The following is a 21291-nucleotide window of genomic DNA, read 5'->3' as shown; positions in this document are numbered from 1 at the left end:
CTTTGCAGCATATGAATCGTCCTGGGTGAGAGGGTTTTTCACATTTGAGATGCTCTATTAAAATCATATTGACATAAGGTGAAAAGAAGAATGTCACTGTACAGAACAGGATTCTGCTATGATTTTCGGTGCAGTTAACTCTGGATGCTGCATATGTATATGCACAGACTCATACAAGCATAAAAATCAGGGATGGAAATTATCTATTGGGTCAGCTAGGTTTTTTTCTCTCTCTCAGATAGTTGGAAAAACTGGACACATGGAGGAGACATTACGGGCTTGATTTTCAAAAGGTCCCAACATCAATGGAAGCTGAGGGTGCTCAGCACTTCCAGGCCTCGAACCAGCATCCCCCAGCCTTTCATTCACCACCACATGTTGCGAGAGCCACAGTAGAGCCTCCACCACTTCCATTCTCAGGCAGGCTGGCAGGGGGCATTTCCACTCTGCATCGCTCGGAGTTGCAAACGAATGCAAGCAACAGAAAGTGCAACAAAGCCCAAGTCTCTGAATTCAAAGGCTCCTGAGCCCATCGGGCCTTTGGAGACTCCAGAGCAGAAGGATGGAGATGTCAGGGCAGAACAATCGGTTGTAAAATATGAAAAGCTTACAACATCAAAGCCTACAGCAGCAGGCTGAAAAGTAATAATCCCATTACCACTAAACTAAAGCACTAATTACTATTCCCAGTGGCAGGAGTGACCTGACTGCTAATGCTCCTCTTCTGGTTAATGAAGGAAGGTGAGGCAGAATATATTTCTCCTGTCTGACATCTGCTAAAATCTGGGCAGCCATAAAAACTATGCATGTAATGAAATCATTCGTATTAATGGAAGTCACATTCCGAGGGCTGAGAAGAAACAGAAGTTAGATGATAGCATACTGTGTAATGCAGAAGACAAAATGCCATACCTCTCTCTAGCAAGGGTGTATTTACTGACTACACACTTCTTAAAATTTCAAATGGATTTTGGAGCACAGGTTGGTTTTGGTAGCAAGCCACCACATCTCACACAGGCCATCGCACCAGCTAAAGACTGGTATCAGGCCTCTGGAAACATACAGTAGATGCACTCCATTTGAACAAGAAAGAGAAGAAATAGAGATACATGTCCACCAACTGTGAATAAGTGAAAAGATTTCTCCTACATCATCAAGGCAAAACCCAGAGGGACACAGCATCTTTGCAGATCAAGCACCACACAGACTGATCTCTAGCTAAGACCTTAAAATGATCTGGCTGGATGTTCACTCTATGAGTCTATGTCCATCCTTGGTAAAGTCCTCATGCCACTGAAGCTTTTTGCACTCACATGATCATCAATCATGTAGCAGCATCCCTTGGTAAATATGTCCAGCCTAATGATGTCCATTCCAAAGAAAGCTGCTGAAATCAAACCAATGCTGACAGAGGCGGTTGCTGGGTTCAGCTACAAATATCCTAATGGATTCAGATTCTCTCCCTTAGCTTCCTTAGTGCAGAGGAGGTACCAGCGCATAAAACTCATCAACGCAGTTTTAAAAACTCTAGAATAAAAATGAAGAAAGAAAGAAGTAACCTGGTTATCTGGCTGGTCTTCCCATTTCTTGGGAATGCTATTTCCTTCTTCTGCAGGACATGCCCCGAGTTCACAGAGATGGTTCAGCAAGTTGATTAATCAGCCTAACCTTCTGCCAGTGCAGCCTGCATCCAGCAAGAAGGTGGATGATTAGGGAATGGATTTGCAGGTCTTTGAGAAGAAATTAGTTCTCCTCGTGGCACGGAAGCAAGATGGACATCACTTACACCAAAAGTTACTTAAGGGAGAACCAGTTCCAGGGAGAGCGTTTTCACAGATGCCGATCTCTCTGTACACAGACACTGATAAAGTATGGAACACACCCTCCCGGTGCCTTTAACCATATAATTTTCACAGATGCTAACAATCGCTCATGCCTCCCGGCAAATGCTAACAAATATCCTACACCCTGTTTAGTATTTCACACACCTCATTATTTTCCATTAATTATGTAGAACAGTACTTTACAGAACACACAAAAAGACAAGGTCCAGGATTCCAAGAGCTTACGACTTCCCCAGAGAACCAGGATACGCAGGCCAGCAGTACAGTGCAGGGATACAGTGGGCAAGGGAAATAATGTAGGTGGCTTTGCAAGTAATAGGTTTTAAAAAAATAATTTGAAAGAAGGAAGGGATAAAATAAATGGCCTAAGGAGATGAAGACAAAGAGAGTAATTAGCAGAGAGGATGCAGAGGAGCGTATGGAGAGAAGTGGCATGTAGAAAAAGATAAAAGAAGAGCAGTAGATGGGGCAGAGTCATGCAGAGCCTTGAAGGGCAGGACGATGAGCATGAGCGTAAGGACATGCAGATGGAAGCAGAATTTCTGCATAGGCGTTCTGCTCCCAGTGGGCTCATTCCCCCTTCACCTGAGCTCATCTTCCTGGTGTGACAATATGCTATCTTTACTGTGCCCAATGTGTGCTACAAATCAAGGATTAGGGCTTCAGCTGGGGTAGAAGCAGTAGGAGCAGCAACAAAAGGTTCTCTTTGCTTCCAGTGTGACAAACAATAAAAGATTGAAAGAGAACCACAGCATATGGAATCAGCAGAATCCTCTTTGAATTTCCCCAGGACTTTCCTATGAGGCCTCTGCAGCGCTGCAGGGATTTATGGTTAAGCCATTTTGCACAATACCCAAAGTCTAAAAAGTTATTTAGAAGTCCAGCATCAGAACAGACAAAATTAGGCTCTATTCCTAATAAGAGATCAGCTCAGCAAATTGAGAACTTCCCCCACAAGAAAAAAAAGAGTTTAGATGGGGCTGCCTGGTGGTTACTGATTTTGCTTCAGATTTTAAGAACACTGGCATAAGTTAGTTGGTGTCTAAGGTTACGTTTAGGCTGCAAACTAGGAAGTGCAGCAAGCGTAGACAAATCCAAGTTAGCGTTGATCTACTAGCCCCACCCTCCCAGGACCTGGGTTCATACTTGTGTGGCCAACACCCGTGCTTCCACGGCTTCACTGCTATTATTATTCAAGCTAGCTTTGATCTATTCAGAGCCAAGCTAGCTGAGGTATGTCTACAGGTGCTGTAATCACACCTCCCACGTACAGTGGAGACATAGCCTGAGATTCCTTTAGCTCTGTTTACTTGTTCCAATGTATTCATGACCTACAGAAATGATTGGCTGGTTTAGATATAGGACTTGTATTTGTGTGAGCTCCTCCGGAGAGGAGGAGTTTTTACACTCTGGATTCAGGACTATGTACAGATCAGTTGCTGAGGCAGTACAATTCTAAAGAGATTAGAATCAATTAGTTTAAATTTGATATTAGAAGTCTGGAACTTTATCTCAGTTTTTTGTTGTTGTTTTGAGGCTTTCTTGGCCATTTAGAAGAAAGATACTTTGTAAATGTATCAGAGGGGTAGCTGTGCTAGTCTGGATCTGTAAAAGCAGCAAAGAATCCTGTGGCATCTTATAGACTAACAGACGTTTTGGAGCATGAGCTTTCGTGGGTGAATACCCACTTTGGCAGATGCATGTAAATGGAAATTTTTTTATACGTTTGATAAAACTTGAAGAATTTGCAGCAGCTGAACTCAGTTATAGACAGATGAAACATAAATGACCTTCATGGTGCCACTGGAGTTAACATGCGTTGCTTTGGAGTATTTGATACTGCTGTATGTGAATACACAACTAAATAATGCACGTCACTGTGTCTTATGCAGTTTGCAGATATGCACAACATTGCACACATGCATGAATACTCCTGTTCCCTTACCGAATGCCTGTCATCTGACAGGAGGATCTTAAAAGAGCTTTACAACTGTTCTCTCCCCATTATTCTCATTTCAGTGTCAGAGGACCTAACACAATGAGGTTAAGGGACTAGCCCAAAAGTTACAGAGCAAGTCAGTGGCAATGCTAAGAAAGTGAACCCAGTTCTCCTGATTCCTGGTCACTGCTCTTATCACCACGTCTTACTCCCAGGAGTAATTAGTTTATGAATAACACAGTACAGATGAACGTGGCCACATATATTTATGTACTAACATGTATAATGACTCTAGAGTATGCAGACCCAAAAAGGTCCACATGCGCTCACACAACTAGGACACACATGTTCAAAATGTACTCCCTAGACATACAGCTACCAGTGCAGCACAGAATCATAGAAATGCAGGACTGGAAGGGACCTTAAGAAGTCCAGTCACCTGCACTGAGGCAGGACCAAGTAAACCTAGACCACCCTGACAGGTGTTTTTCTAACCTGTTCTTCAAAGCCTCCAGTGATGGAGGTTCCATCACTTTCCTTAGAAGCCTATTCCTGAGCTTAACTAGCTTTAGAGTTGGAAAGCTTTTCCTAATATCTAACCTAAATCTCCACTGTTGCAGGTTAAGCCTATTACTTCTTGTCCTACTTTCACTACACATGGAGAACAATTGAAGGGCATCCTCTTTACAACAGCCTTTAACATATTGGAAGAATATCATCAGGTTCCCCTCAGTCTTTTCTCAAGACTAAACTTCCCCATATTTTAAACCTTTCCTCAGAGGTCAGGTTTTCTAAACCTCTGATCAATTGGAGAATCCAGAGGAGAGCAACAAAAGTTATCCACATCTTTCCTAACGTGTGGTGCCAGAACTGGACACAGTGTTCCAGCAGAGGCCCAACCTGTGTCACATAGAACGGGACAATTATCTCCCGTGTCTTACATATGACACACCTGTTAATATACCCCAGCAAGATCTTGACCGTTTTTACAACTGCGTCACATTGTTGACTCATTCAATTTGTGATCCACTATAAACACCAGATCCTTTGTAGCAGTATGATCACCTGGCCAACTATACCCCATTTTGTAGTTGTGCATTTGATTTTTGCCTTCGAAAGTGAAGTACTTTGTACTTGTCTTTATTGACTTTCATCTTGTTAAGTTCAGACCAATTCCCTAATTTGTCAAGGTAATTTTCAGTTCTAATTTTGTCCTCCAAAGTGCTTGCAATTCCTCCTAGCTTAGCATCATCTAATTTTTTTACAAGCATACTCTCCATTCCATTATATCGATTAGTACTAGACCCAGGATTGACACCTGCGGAATCCACTAGTTATGCCATCCCAGTTTGACAGCAAATCATTGGTAACTATCCTGAGTAAGGTCTTTCACTCAGTTATGCCCCCAATCTTATAGTAGTTTCACCCAGACCACATTTCCCTAGTTTGCTTATGAGAATGTCATGAGGGAACGTGTCAAAAGCCTGACTAAAAATCAAGGTATTTCACATCTACTGCTTCCTACCATTCCAGGAACCTGTCAAACGAAATTAGGTTGGGTTGGCATGATTTGTTCTTCACAAATCCATGCTGGCTATTCTTTATAACCTTATTATCCTCTTGGTGCTTACAAACTGATTGTTTCATAGTTTGTTCCAGTATCTTTCCAGATATTGAAGTTAGGTTGATTAGTCTATAATTCTCTGGGTACCCTTTATTCCCCTTCTTAAAGGGAGGTATTATGTTTATCCTTCTCCAGTCCTCTAGGACCTTACCTCTCCTCCAGGAATTCTCAAAGATAATTGCTATGAATCAGCGGGGATTTCTGAAGGTGAGCTGGTTGTGCTCGCATTTTTGAGATTGTACCCATTGTACTTCCTTTGAAATTCTGGCTCTGCATATCTGGGCTTACCATGTCCTTCCCCCGCATACAATCTGAGTGCTAGTAGTGTGCGATCCCGTAGAGTATGTGTGGGCACACAGCGAAAATGCATAAACATATTGTGCAAGTCAGCTCTGAGAGTACAGGTCTGTGTGCTGCTTTATTATCTGGGCACAATACACACCCCACTCCTGAAAGTGTGCCCCTTGAAGTGCCTCGGACAGTGCACAGATCTGGTGCATCAGTCTCCAGCTAGTTACACTTTAAGCTTACACCTTCTGCAGAGAGCTGCGAAGATTTTCCTCGTAAATTACTGCTATTGGAGGTTACTCCAAAGATCTTGGTGCCCTCAATTGATTATGAATCCTGCAGTCCCCAACATACATGCTCCATTTCATTAGCTACAGATGGGGCCAGGAGGAGGATACTTTAAAAAAAAATAGCTTCTCTTGGATCATTACGGTCTAGTTTTAAAAGTTTATTTTGCTTCCACTGTTGTTCCTCCTATTTGTCAACAGAGCGTGTTTCTGACCCATGTAATTACTGGGCTTTTATATTATTCTTTCAGAAAGCCCATCCTGTAGGCAGAACATAATGCAATCTGTTTAGAACACATACAAAAAAGAAACGTACCGAGTGTTATGGAGAAGAGCTGACTCAGTTGGGGCGAGGAGGGGAGCAGTAACAAATACCTTTGTGCAAATTCTAACAGAGGAAATGAAGATCTCAGATCTGATCTTCAAGGCAAGGCCAAGAGTCTGCACTTCCACAGAAGTCACTGGGAAACAGCATACAAATCTAAAGACAGTCCCCGGTTTAAATTAAAATCTCAGAAGATTACTGAGATGGCCTTTACAGCTGCGTATTCTAATAGTAGCTACTAGCATCTGCATCTTTATGTAAAAATAAGCAATCGAAGATTTCCATACCCGGCCCTCTCATCTTTAAGCATGAACAGCGACAAATACCCTCTCCTCTTGGTCAAACCCCAGAGAGGTAATTAAGACATTTACCGTGACACGGAATGGCGTTGTGGCGGTGGGCTCCATGCTGGGATTTTTCTCCATGACCCCGCTGGGCATGCTGCGCCGTTGCCCAGCCCTCTCTGGGGGGGACTCTGCAAAGGGCACAAAAGACAAAGGACAATTAAAAACACACCCCCAATGCCAGAGCAGCAGAAGGACGGAGGCAGGCCACGTCAGGTGCAGGTTTCTTCTTTGAGATAAACTTGCAAACGAGCTGACTTAAGCCCATTCTAACCACTCATTTCTCTCAGTCACCAAGGTGCATAGTTAAACAGCAGGACTTTTCTGCTTATAACAATTGGCATTTCCTATAGAACCTTCCATTTCAGGATCTCCAAGTGCCTTCTCTACGTTCATTAAACTCCAGAACAGCCCTGTGACGGAGCCATCATCATTTACCCATCTGCAGGATGGGAACAAAAGGAAATGCACAGCAGCTAAATACAAACTGTATACAAATCAGCGATGCAGGCACATGCAGCTTTGACACTCCTAAGGCAGAAAGCAAGCCTGCGCTTCGGGCTAAAGTACAGAACTGAAAATCACGACTTCCCACTTCCTTCAGTGACTTGCTTTGTGACTGGGAACAAAAAAAGTTACTTGGCCTCACTAAACCTCCTGACGTGTTAAATATGGATGGGGGGGGAGGGGAGAAGCAGGGAGCGATGAGGCTAAATTAATGATCTATAAAGCGCTTGGGGAATCTCAGAGGGAAGGCTACAGATTAGGGCACTGAGTTAGTATAAAAATGTGTTTTTTCAGTTAAATGCACGATCCATAACCCAAAAGCACAGTGGGATGCAGGGAAGTGGCCATATTATCAGAGTGCCAGACGATGGGGTTGATTCCTAATCTGCCCTTCTCTTTAACCTGCAGATCTTGCAGCGCTCTGACAGCCTGATTAGTGGAGCCTTGCGAGAAACCCATGAGACACAACACATCAGCTCCATTTTACAGATCAAGAAACTAGCATAAAAGGGACCTGCCTGAGATCACACAGGCAGCCTGCAGTAAAGCAGCCAGAGCACAGAACCCAAACATCCCAACTCCACGGTCTCCATCATGGACAGTGGCCTCCCCTTCCTTCTGCACCTCTATTCAGACAGGTGTCGCACCGCTAGCAGGACAGAGCCTCCTCTTCAAATCTACTCGGTGCTCCAGCTGCCAGGGGACAGCAGGGAGCTCCCAGGCTGCCCCCGGGCGAGGTGACAGTCACATCTCCAATTGCAGAGATATCAGAGGGGTCGCTGTGTTAGTCTGGATCTGTAAAAGCAGCGAAGAGTCCTGTGGCCCCTTACAGACTAACAGACATATTGGAGCAGGAGCTTTCGTGGGTGAATACCCACTTCGTGGGATGCCTGCAGAGATGACACTGCCCAGTGCCTCTCAGATAAAGGTCCATTGGGTGCTGAATAGCGCAAGGGAGCGGAGGCTGAACTGGAAGCTCAGACTTCCTGTTTTATTAGGCCCTGGAATCTCCAGGGCTCTGACTCATCCATGTCCTCTGGGGGGCTTGTAACATCTGTTAGCCCGATTATCATTACAAAACCACTTAACATCCTGTGTCAAGTATCAGAGGGTAGCCGTGTTAGTCTGGATCTGTAAAAGCAGCAAAGAATCCTGTGGCACCTTATAGACTAACAGACGTTTTGGAGCATGAGCTTTCGTGGGTGAATACCCACTTCCTCAGATGCATGTAATGGAAATATCCAGGGGCAGGTATATATATGTGTGCTAGCAAGCAAGCTAGAGATAACGAGGTCAGTTCAATCAGGGGGGATGAGGCCCTGTTCTAGCAGTTGAGGTGTGAAAACCAAGAGAGGAGAAACTGGTTCTGTAATTGGCAAGCCATTCACAGTCTTTGTTCAATCCTGAGCTGATGGTGTCAAATTTGCAGATGAACTGAAGCTCAGCAGTTTCTCTTTGAAGTCTGGTCCTGAAGTTTTTTTGCTGCAGGATGGCCACCTTAAGGTCTGCTATAGTGTGGCCAGGGAGGTTGAAGTGCTCTCCTACAGGTTTTTGTATATTGCCATTCCTAATGTCTGATTTGTGTCCATTTATCCTTTTCCGTAGAGACTGTCCAGTTTGGCCGATGTACATAGCAGAGGGGCATTGCTGGCATATGATGGCGTATATTACATTGGTGGATGTGCAGGTGAATGAACCAGTGATGGTGTGGCTGATCTGGTTAGGTCCTGTGATGGTGTCGCTGGTGTAGATATGTGGGCAGAGTTGGCATCGAGGTTTGTTGCATGGATTGGTTCCTGAGCTAGAGTTATTATGGTGTGGTGTGCAGTTACTGGTGAGAATATGTTTCAGGTTGGCAGGTTGTCTGTGGGCAAGGATTGGCCTGCCACCCAAGGCCTGTGAAAGTGTGGGATCATTGTCCAGGATGGGTTGTAGATCCTTGATGATGCGTTGGAGGGGTTTTAGCTGGGGGCTGTATGTGATGGCCAGTGGAGTCCTGTTGGTTTCTCTCTTGGGTTTGTCTTGCAGTAGGAGGCTTCTGGGTACACGTCTGGCTCTGTTGATCTGTTTCCTTATTTCCTCGTGCGGGTATTGTAGTTTTGAGAATGCTTGGTGGAGATTTTGTAGGTGTTGGTCTCTGTCTGAGGGGTCAGAGCAGATGCGGTTGTACCTCAGTGCTTGGCTGTAGACAATGGATCGTGTGATGTGCCCGGGATGGAAGCTGGAGGCATGAAGGTAGGCATAGCGGTCGGTGGGTTTTCGATATAGGGTGGTGTTAATGTGACCATCACTTATTTGCACCGTGGTGTCAAGAAAGTGGACCTCCCGTGTAGATTGGTCCAGGCTGAGGTTGATGGTGGGGTGGAAGCTGTTGAAATCATGGTGGAATTTTTCCAGAGTCTCCTTCCCATGGGTCCAGATGACGAAGATGTCATCAATATAGCGTAGGTAGAGAAGAGGTGTGAGTGGACGAGAGCTGAGGAAGCGTTGTTCCAGGTCGGCCATGAAGATATTGGCATATTGTGGGGCCATGCGGGTGCCCATAGCAGTGCCACTGATCTGGAGATATATATTGTCATCAAATTTGAAATAGTTGTGTGTAAGTATAAAGGCACAGAGCTCAGCAGCCAGTTGTGCTGTGGCATCATCGGGGATAGTGTTCCTGACAGCTTGTATTCCATCTGTGTGTGGGATGTTTGTGTAGAGAGCCTCTACATCCATGATGGCTAGGATGGTGTTTTCTGGGAGGTCACCAATGCATTGTAGTTTCCTCAGGAAATCAGTGGTGTCACGGAGATAGCTGGGAGTGCTGGTGGCATAGGGTCTGAGTAGAGAGTCCATATATCCAGACAGTCCTTCAGTGAGAGTGCCAATGCCCGAGATGATGGGGCGTCCAGGATTGCCGGGTTTGTGGATCTTGGGTAGTAGATAGAATAACCCTGGTCGGGGCTCTAGGGGTATGTTGATTTCTTCTGGTGTTAGTGTAGGGAGTGTCCTGAGTAGATGCTGTAGTTTCTTAGTGTATTCCTCAGTGGGATCTGAGGGAAGTGGCCTGTAGAATTTGGTATTGGAGAGTTGTCTGGCTGCCTCCTTTTGATAGTCAGACCTGTTCATGATGACAACGGCACCTCCTTTATCAGCCTCTTTGATGATAATGTCAGGGTGGTTTCTGAGGCTGTGGATGGCATTGCGTTCTGCACGACTTAGGTTGTGAGGCAAGCGATGTTGTTGTTCCACGATTTCTGCCTGTGCACGCCGGCGGAAGCATTCAATGTATAGGTCCAGGCTGTCATTTCGACCCTCAGGAGGAGTCCATGTGGAGTTCTTTTTCTTGTGCTGTTGGTGGGAGGGTACCTGTGTATCAGTGCACTGTTCAGTGTTGTCCTGGAAGTATTCTTTGAGTCGGAGACGGCGAAAGTAGGCTTCCAGATCGCCACAGAACTGTATCATGTTGGTGGGGGTGGCAGGGCAGAAAGAGAGTCCCCGAGATAGGACAGACTTTTCTTCTGGGCTGAGTGTGTAGTTGGATAGATTGACGATATTGCTGGGTGGGTTAGGGGTACCACTGTTGTGGCCCCATGTGGCAGGTAGGAGTTTAGACAGCTTACAGTCCTTTTTCCTTTGAAGAGAGGTGAAGTGAGTAATGTAGATCTCCTGTCTTATTCTAGTGAAGTCCGTTTGTATAGAAGTTTGGTTATTAATGAGAGTCTCCAGGTTGGAGAGCTCTTTTTTGATGTTTTCCTGTTTGCTGTATAGGATGCTGATCAGGTGGTTCCTCAGTTTTTTTGATAGAGTATGACATAATCTCTCACTGTGGTCTGTGTAGTATGTAGACAGCAGTGGATTTTTTACCTTTAGTCCATTTGGTATGATGTCCATCCGTTTGCATTTGGAAAGGAAGATGATATCTGTCTGTATTTGTGCAAGTTTCTTCATGAGGTTGATGGATTTCCATTCCATACGGCTAAATGCAGTGCCTTGCATGGTGTCAAGTATCAGAGGGTAGCCGTGTTAGTCTGGATCTGTAAAAGCAGCAAAGAATCCTGTGGCACCTTATAGACTAACAGACGTTTTGGAGCATGAGCTTTCGTGGGTGAATACCCACTTCCTCAGATGCATGTAATGGAAATATCCAGGGGCAGGTATATATATGTGTGCTAGCAAGCAAGCTAGAGATAACGAGGTCAGTTCAATCAGGGGGGATGAGGCCCTGTTCTAGCAGTTGAGGTGTGAAAACCAAGAGAGGAGAAACTGGTTCTGTAATTGGCAAGCCATTCACAGTCTTTGTTCAATCCTGAGCTGATGGTGTCAAATTTGCAGATGAACTGAAGCTCAGCAGTTTCTCTTTGAAGTCTGGTCCTGAAGTTTTTTTGCTGCAGGATGGCCACCTTAAGGTCTGCTATAGTGTGGCCAGGGAGGTTGAAGTGCTCTCCTACAGGTTTTTGTATATTGCCATTCCTAATGTCTGATTTGTGTCCATTTATCCTTTTCCGTAGTCTGGATATATGGACTCTCTACTCAGACCCTATGCCACCAGCACTCCCAGCTATCTCCGTGACACCACTGATTTCCTGAGGAAACTACAATGCATTGGTGACCTCCCAGAAAACACCATCCTAGCCACCATGGATGTAGAGGCTCTCTACACAAACATCCCACACACAGATGGAATACAAGCTGTCAGGAACACTATCCCCGATGATGCCACAGCACAACTGGCTGCTGAGCTCTGTGCCTTTATACTTACACACAACTATTTCAAATTTGATGACAATATATATCTCCAGATCAGTGGCACTGCTATGGGCACCCGCATGGCCCCACAATATGCCAATATCTTCATGGCCGACCTGGAACAACGCTTCCTCAGCTCTCGTCCACTCACACCTCTTCTCTACCTACGCTACATTGATGACATCTTCGTCATCTGGACCCATGGGAAGGAGACTCTGGAAAAATTCCACCATGATTTCAACAGCTTCCACCCCACCATCAACCTCAGCCTGGACCAATCTACACGGGAGGTCCACTTTCTTGACACCACGGTGCAAATAAGTGATGGTCACATTAACACCACCCTATATCGAAAACCCACCGACCGCTATGCCTACCTTCATGCCTCCAGCTTCCATCCCGGGCACATCACACGATCCATTGTCTACAGCCAAGCACTGAGGTACAACCGCATCTGCTCTGACCCCTCAGACAGAGACCAACACCTACAAAATCTCCACCAAGCATTCTCAAAACTACAATACCCGCACGAGGAAATAAGAAAACAGATCAACAGAGCCAGACGTGTACCCAGAAGCCTCCTACTGCAAGACAAACCCAAGAGAGAAACCAACAGGACTCCACTGGCCATCACATACAGCCCCCAGCTAAAACCCCTCCAACGCATCATCAAGGATCTACAACCCATCCTGGACAATGATCCCACACTTTCACAGGCCTTGGGTGGCAGGCCAATCCTTGCCCACAGACAACCTGCCAACCTGAAACATATTCTCACCAGTAACTGCACACCACACCATAATAACTCTAGCTCAGGAACCAATCCATGCAACAAACCTCGATGCCAACTCTGCCCACATATCTACACCAGCGACACCATCACAGGACCTAACCAGATCAGCCACACCATCACTGGTTCATTCACCTGCACATCCACCAATGTAATATACGCCATCATATGCCAGCAATGCCCCTCTGCTATGTACATCGGCCAAACTGGACAGTCTCTACGGAAAAGGATAAATGGACACAAATCAGACATTAGGAATGGCAATATACAAAAACCTGTAGGAGAGCACTTCAACCTCCCTGGCCACACTATAGCAGACCTTAAGGTGGCCATCCTGCAGCAAAAAAACTTCAGGACCAGACTTCAAAGAGAAACTGCTGAGCTTCAGTTCATCTGCAAATTTGACACCATCAGCTCAGGATTGAACAAAGACTGTGAATGGCTTGCCAATTACAGAACCAGTTTCTCCTCTCTTGGTTTTCACACCTCAACTGCTAGAACAGGGCCTCATCCCCCCTGATTGAACTGACCTCGTTATCTCTAGCTTGCTTGCTAGCACACATATATATACCTGCCCCTGGATATTTCCATTACATGCATCTGAGGAAGTGGGTATTCACCCACGAAAGCTCATGCTCCAAAACGTCTGTTAGTCTATAAGGTGCCACAGGATTCTTTGCTGCTTTAACATCCTGTGTGTGACTCTGCTCATCAATATCACTGGCCTGGAGAAACCCCCAGTGCTTCACCACTTTTGAAAGAGGAGAGGATCTCAACGAGCTATTGTGGTGTTTACTGAACACCGGATCCATGCAGAAACAAGTAGATTTCAGAAAGCTACAGAAAACTAGCTCCCCCCCCCAGCCCCCCAACATCAGATAGACTAAAGAAACTAATCATGGTGCATAAACATTTGTGAATATTGTTCTAATACCATGCTTCACAAGCAACGTCTGCTCACCAATATGACGACATTGCTGAGACCATGGTTGGGAACAACAGGTAGCTTAAAGAAAAGTACTTCCTGCAAAGGCAAATTACAGGGTATACTGTGTTATGGGGAGGGCATTGCTAATTAGCATGCAAAGAAATTTAAAGCTGAGACAACCTATACTTTTGAATGTCTGAAAAAAATGTGCCTGAAAAATAACTAGTGTAACTTAGAGGTGCTTTGTTTGCCAATTCTTAGCCTTTACCACACCTGTGATTTGCAATTTGCTGGAATCAGGTCTTGGCAAGGGCTGAGCCTTAGCAAGAATCCTCTCCTTGCTTTTGCCATAGGCAGCCATCAGCTGGGATCTGTGAGAAATGACTAACAGCCGTAATTCCAGCAGGCGCTCGCTGAGCCGCATATTAAACTACTGCAGGGAGACGGATTGTGTCTACCCTCCTGAATTGGGTAAAATGCCTGATAAGTGACATCTCCATTGGCGTGGGTGCCCATATGCAGCTCCTGAGCTTTGGCCATGTAACCTGCGCCTCCAGCCAAAATCCCAGAAGCAGCTAATTCGCTGCTCTCAGAACCTGTAGCCAAGGCTTCCAATTAGCTAGCTGCCGTCATTGCAGAATGCTGCCTCTTGCTTCTCAAGGAAGCAATCAAGTCTTTTGGTGTTATCCCCTTTTGCACGAAAGCTCTCACATGATTCCTTTGATCAGACTCCTTTTTTGGATTGTCATAAAGACACTTGATTATAGTGGTTTCCAAAGCGGGTTCAAGATGACATGGAAATGAAGAGGCTGATTTGCATTTTTAATGATCAGAACTATGAACAGGCAGATTAATGATTCTTCTCATGTACATGGCTGGAGAACAGAGCAGGACGACTAAATTGAAAACAGCAGCAAGAAATCCCTTGCCTTCTTCTCCCCCTCGGGCTGCTATTCCAATGCAGAGCCAAACACCCCCAGAGCCTACAGCTCAAACGGATAGCACGAGTTGCTCTTTGTAAGTGTCACAACACTTTTGACTAGCACCATGGTGGCTTTTCAGATCAAGCTGCACAATTGTCTCCCTTTTTCTTTATAGCTCGACTGCTTCATCTTCTAAACGCACAGGGCAGAACTCTTAGTCTGAGGAGCAAAGGAAGCAGATCAGAGATGGGCCAAGAAGACTGTGTCTGGATCTGGGGTAAGCTGAAACAAGGACTAGAGTTTGGAGCCAGATTTGTTTGCACCGAAGTCTTATGAGCTGTTCTCACAAGATCTTACCCCAAGATTTCAGTCGCATACAATCCAAAACCACTTCCATCTTCTGATCTGAGCCCAGAACCAAAAAACATACAGACGGGTTAGAATCACATTATTTTCCAGCTCCAATTTCAAATTTGCAGCCAAGTTTCCAGTTTTGAAGCAGTCTGAGCACTGTTTGTATCACAGCAAATGCAAAGGGTTTGGCACCCCCTGGATCTCAGTGAAGAGGCTAAATACAGCAATGGGAGGGAGGGGTTTTGTTGGAAGGAGATGATCCCCCCGCCAACAGATTAGGATCCTTGTTACTGTCAGAAGATTACAGCCAAATCAATTGTATGTGATAGAAAGGAACAACAAATGACAGTTTGGATTTGCCCCTTTCCCCTCTCCCATCCCCAGTGCTAGCCCAAGGGCTACGGATCAGGAAAGGCTTGCGTGTTTCTTACCCACCCAGACCATGGTGTTTGGCAGGGATATTCCATCTACCCATGAATGAGCCACTGTCACCAGCACCTGTCCATACAAAGTGCATGGTTATATTTGCCTCCCTGTCTACGACGTAGACAGGCAGGCTCTAGGGGGCCAGAGACCATCTTTGACTTTACCACTCTCCTTGTTACTTCTACTGAAAGTTCCTTCTATTGTGTCTGCCCATCTGGAAATGGAATAGCCCTTAGGGATGGCCTGGGTACTAGTGACTTGACTTGTGAGGGGGCGGGTGGGAAGCAGTTCTGTTATTCCTTTCTGTAGGAGTGAAGCACACAAGACAAAGGAGGACTCTTGGGTCCTAGTCTCAGCTCTGTCACAGACTCACGGGGTAACCCTGGACTTTTAAGCACTCTGTTGCTCAGGTTCCCAGTCTGTGAAATAGGCTTACTACTTGCCCATTTCAGAGCAATGTTATGAGGCTTCATTAATTAAAGTCTGTAAATCGTTTTAGGTCCTAAAACGAAAGATTCTGTGGAAGAGGCGTGTGTTATTACAGGCAGCTAACTGGAGTGACATTTACAGAAGTACTTAGTAGTATCAAATGCCACCCGCTCCTCACCAGCTACTGAGTTTCTATGTAAGTTGGATATCATCCTTCAGCTCGTAGAAATACTTGGATTATACCTTCATTTGAGCATTTATTGGCTCTAGATCCAAGGTGATTTGGGGGATTAGACACACAGTATCTCGGGACACTATTTGCTGTCCAAAAGTGTTCAGCATGTTATTAATTTAAAACCTCCAAATCTCTCCTTTATGACACGCATGGCCTGAGAAATCACTGAAGTAACAGTCTACGAAGGAGGATTATATGTGCAGGCAAACTGGATCTGAAAGACGATTCCCTAGGTGTAATGGGTAAAGCCACATTATCATAGAGCAGAGATGCCAGTGGGCAGACATGGATAGCAAAGAAAGCAATGGCTTTCGCGTTCACTCCTGTTTTCACCAACCTTCCTTGGACTATCCAGATTTGGGAAGCATGTGAATGAGCAGCAAGCAGATTTTTTGCACTTGCTGTTGGGAAGTTTGGTCAGACCTAACAAACAAACAGCATTGCTATTCCCTTAAAACCCCTTATATGTATCAGAAAAGGGATAAAAATCACAGGGGCGAAAGTGAATTTTGTTGCTATCCCACTTCAGATTATTCATTTAATTTCCTTTTCGCCACTGATGGCCTGCCTTCTTTTTTCTGCTTGTTTCTCAGCTCAAACGGTGATAGCTAGACTACTTGACTCATCATCAGTTTCACTTCTACTGCATCTTATGCAAAAACATGCTTCTTTTGCTGTCACCTTACACTCCCTCTCTCTCACCTCCCTCTCCGTCCACCTGTGACATCTGGTCATAAACCTATACTGTCAACTCTCAGTTAAGGCAGATATAAACAGACAAAACTTTCTGGTTCTCCTACATTCTCCATTAGCACAAGGCTGTGATGTGCTTGGCTTTGCAACACTGTCAGGGAAGCTAATCTAAAATAAAACTAAACTTCCTTAAAATTTATTAAAAAAATGACTGGAAAACATTTATCCCAGATTATTAAATATATATAAAGAAAATGATCTGCTTCCCCCGTGTATGAAACTTTTTTAAGCAGTGGAGGTAGGAACATTTACTGTCAAGCCAAGTTTACTACTGACAGTATTAGGATGATGCTAATATAATAATAATTTTAAAAAATTACTTAGCACTTCATAAACATTAATTAATTTAGGATTGTCAGGCACGTGCCTACCTCTGAAGATTATTTCTAGACTGTAACAAATGGATTTGATTTGTTAACTAATCCCTGGTGTTTGAATTAGGACATTAACTAATCCTCATCACACTTTTTATACCCCCAATTTTCAGATGGAGAACAAACCATGCAGCAGGTAAGCGATTTCCCCAAGGCTTACAGGAAGTCAGCAGCAGAACTGACTGTGTCAGCAGCTCTGGGGTCCCAGGCTCAAGCTCAGCCCATTCAAGACAGTTGCTTTCTTAACTGTAATTCAACTTACCCAGATACTCTCAAACCAAAACAGCACACGTAACGTATGGCACCAATATTAATACTGTTCATTTTCCACTTGACAAGTCTTATTTTACAGTAGCATCACCTGTTCCTGTAGGTCACAACTAGCCTAAGAAGAGGTCATCAGAATTACTCTCACTGTTAGGAATGAAATTTACTGACTACTGCTACTTGCTCAAGTGTAACATTCTCAGTTCACTTCCCTGAAAGCCCCATATAATTCATACTGAACAAGGTTCCAGGAGCCAGCCGATGGAAGAGGCAGACCGTAAGAACAAAGGAAAAACTGGAATTACTAACCGACAAGCAGAGGCTTCCAGCAAGTTCTTGCTTGGACTTTCTGATACGAAACTGTTCTGACTTCAAACAAGAAAGGGAGGCACAAAATCTGAATGCACGCCCGTAAAGTTAGCAATAAGAATAATCTCTCAACTCACCAAAAAGGAAACGGTGCTCGTTAGCAACCTCTATGCCATGACACTCCGAACAAGTCAGGAATAAGAGGCGATGCAGAGATGATGACTTCATCATCTTCTACAGGAAGAAAGTGAAATATGACTGGAATGCTCGCTGGAGAGGCACAGCATGAGGTAGGGAGCGGAGAGATGTCTTTGGCAGGACTCTAATGCTGAAGTGCTTTAAGGAATGGAGACTTTAGAGGATAATAAAACTCCAGAAGGTCGTCTGGAAATACAGAAGAACTACTCGAGTCCATTAGGACTGGAAATGAACATGGGAAATACAGTCTATGCAATGCTCATGAAAGAGTTAAATACCCTCTTGCCCTTTGGGTATGATCAGCCAATGAAAGTTTGTTATGGTCACCTGATGCATCATTTTGTCCCCTTGGCAGAATGTTTTGCTACTCCATGACCTGCTTTGGAGACTTAAAGGGGTGGAGTTTCTGTGAAACCAGAGGGAACTGGAATTACCTGTTTCTTGTTCATGCTGTTTAATTACACTCAGTTAAATTAATCTCATCACCTTAATGAACTCATGTTTTTCTTCAACTAATTTCTGCACCATTCAATGACTCTTTAACCCAACCACAACAGGAGAGAGGAGGCAGCACATGTAGAAAGAACTGATATACTCAGAGTGGCTCAGATAACCATTTGTTGGTTGAAAGGGACCCCTTAAAGATGTGTCTAGTATCGGTGTGATCCTGAATAAGAATCTACCAGCTGAAGAGGGGTTGGGATTCCCAGAGAGCTTTAAGGGGCCCCATGACTCCAGATGAGAGGTGTAACCTGGAGGTATGATGGATGTTAAAGACCTAGCTAAGAAAGGTTGTTAGGGCAGTAGAAGAAAAATGCATGAGAAGTTTTTAAATGGACAGAATGTCCTGGGAGTAAAATGAAGATGGAAATGAGTATGTATGTGTTGGGTCAACTCTCTCCTTCAAGATTCGGGAATAATTTCATACGGGAGGCAGAGACACACAAAATGTCTTAACTCTAATGGATAAGAATCAACTAAGAGCTCATGAAGGATTTCAAAACATGCTGTTATCAAGATCTGCCCGTTTCAATCATGATTTCTAAACTGGATATTCCAGGACTAGAAATACTGTAAGGATGCAAGGTGAGTTTCTTTGCCCAACCCCCTAGAGATCTACAAGTTGAACCCTTAATTGGGCAGTAATATTGATTTTTATATAAAATGGTTGAAAATCATTGTAGTTTAGATCAGTTAAGGACTCCCTTTGAAAATTAGATTTAGCTGAAGTTGCTGCTAACGAACATCCAGAATGGATATTCCCAGGGATAACTAAAGCCTTTCCTAGAAAGTTCACTGCCACTTTTTAATATTAGAATAAAATTATTTCTTTCCCCCCCCCCGGGCATTGTATGATGTAAAATGGCCTTTTGTAAAGCACAATGAGCTCAGAGCCTATAATCTTGTCTCTCTTCTATGCTGCAGTTGGCATCTGTGACGAACTAGGAATGTTCTTAATGTTTGCTCTGAATACTGTGTTGGTGCCTCAGTGTCCCCATGGCAGTTCTTAAGTATGTGGCAGAGCAAAGGGCCAGTGCACCTAAATGCCTGGCACTCTGTCTCCTAGCAACTGATGGCCTGGGCCCCTCCCCTTCAAAGGTGCCAGCTGAAGGTTTTGGAGACAAAGGGATCAGGTGACCTCCTGGCCCAGGAAAGGGGCTGAGCAGAGAGGAGGGGCTGGGAGGGGTGGTGAGTCTGGAGCTGGCTGGGGTCAAGGAGTGAAGTGCAGACGTGGGGGGTCTGGCTCACTGCCCCCCAGAATGGACCCGGCCGAGGGGTCCAGTTCACTGTACCTACAAGCTCTGTTTTAGACCCTGTTCCTGCCATCGAATAAACCTCTGTGTTACTGGCTGGCTAAGAGTCATGTCTGACTGCAAAGTGGGGGTGCAGGACCCAGTGGCTTCCCGAGGACCCCGCTGGGGCAGGCTCGCTGTGGGAAGCACACGGAAGGGCAGAGGATGCTGAATGCTCCAAGGAGAGACCCAGGAGGTGAAGCCGTGTGAGCTTCTTGCCCTGAACAAGTCTGCTCCAAGGGAGAGGAGGCTCCCCAAAGTCCTGCCTGGCTTCGTGGGAAGCAGTTCCAGAGCATCACCCGGTGACTCCGTGACAGCATCTCACTCCCAGTTCACTGAACGCCTCACCAAGAGGTTTAGTCTTTCACGTTCTGAAAATATAGTGAAAGGATGAGAACAATCAATGATGCATTTTGCAGCACTATGCCTTTTAAAAAAGTGCACCTTTCACATAACCATTCCGATAGGACAACAAGAACGAAGTCAGGCCATTGTCTGACACCCTCATTTATACGGACACTCAGCCAATTATTGTTACAGGGAACTGAAGTAACACTGCCCCGCACACCTAGTGCCCTGGGCAGGTTCACAGATCTGACTGGGTACTCAGCTGGTGTCCCTTACCTTGGTATCGGAGGTACCAAGATACCAGCTGAAGACAAGGAAAGATCTGTGTAGTATACAATACTCCGTATGCTGGTGTGATATTGGTATTTGTCTCAAACATGGAGATGCCTCTCAATTCTAGTCACATAGCTGAGGTAGGCAATGTTTCTGCTCAGTAATCTTGACAACTAGCTACCCCTCTATTCTAATATCACCAAGCAGAAGAGCTGTTTTCACTCACAACAAATGCAGATTCTTACAGGCAGCTTACAGTTGGGACCTGCTTGCCTTATTTCTTCTCCTTTGCTGGGCCCTGGCTGTCCCATTTTGGCAGCGAGTTCGTTCCTAACTGGTTTTGTGAAGCCCAGCACCCTACAAAGTGTAAATGCTACGAATACCTGCTATTACCCAAAAGAGGGCAAAGGGACCGGTGCTATGACACTGCAATAATTCATTTGTCTCACAAAGGAGCTAAAACTTCTTTGCTAACTGATGCAAGAACATAGTAACCGCTAGCTCAAGAATGCAACAAAAAATTCCAACAGAGAGCGGGCGGACGAGTGGCTGTGGGGCAGACATCAGCAAACAGAAGGAGAGAGCACTGTATTAGGAGAGAGAATGGATATAAAACACGTTGGCTTTGGGAGTTCCTTAGAATTTTATTGATACCTATTTGCATTGTGTTCTAGTTTGCATTTGGCATGTTATTACTGAAAAGCTTCACAAAAGCCAGGCTCTCTCACCTCTCAAAGACTGTTACTAACCTTTCTGTAACTGTTGTTCTGCAAGGTGCATTGCACATGTCCATTCCATGTGAAGTGTGTGCGCACCCTATGTACAGTTGCTGAAATTTTTTCCTTCAGTGGTGCCCACTGAGTCTACTCTAACACCCTCTGGTGCCACGCACTCATGATGCCGTATAAGGAGACCGTCCGACCGCGCACATTCTCAGTTCCTTCTTGCTGGCTAACTCCAACAAAGGGGTAGGAGGGTGGGTCATGGAATGGACATGAG

The 21291-nt window shown here is 45.0% G+C and overlaps 1 protein-coding gene across 5 annotated transcripts in view; it reads right to left on the bottom strand.

Annotated features, from left to right (window-relative positions):
- Positions 1–6777, bottom strand: part of LOC115636067 (disabled homolog 2-interacting protein-like) — a 218705-nt gene extending 211928 nt beyond the window's left edge. For all 5 annotated transcript variants that reach the window (XR_003996801.1, XM_030535704.1, XM_030535706.1 and 2 more), the window contains exon 1: positions 6679–6777. Coding sequence is in view for 4 of the 5 variants with exons in the window: in XM_030535704.1 (XP_030391564.1) it covers positions 6679–6747 (69 nt within the window). In the remaining variant the exon portion in view is untranslated. The remainder of the gene's footprint in view (positions 1–6678) is intronic.
- Between the last annotated feature and the right edge of the window lie 14514 nt (positions 6778–21291).

Source organism: Gopherus evgoodei, chromosome 16 (assembly GCF_007399415.2).
Source record: "Gopherus evgoodei ecotype Sinaloan lineage chromosome 16, rGopEvg1_v1.p, whole genome shotgun sequence".
Classification (NCBI taxonomy): Eukaryota; Metazoa; Chordata; order Testudines; family Testudinidae; genus Gopherus; species Gopherus evgoodei.
The sequence above is the reverse complement of the archived record's forward strand: the minus strand, read 5'-3'. Positions and strand labels throughout refer to the sequence as shown.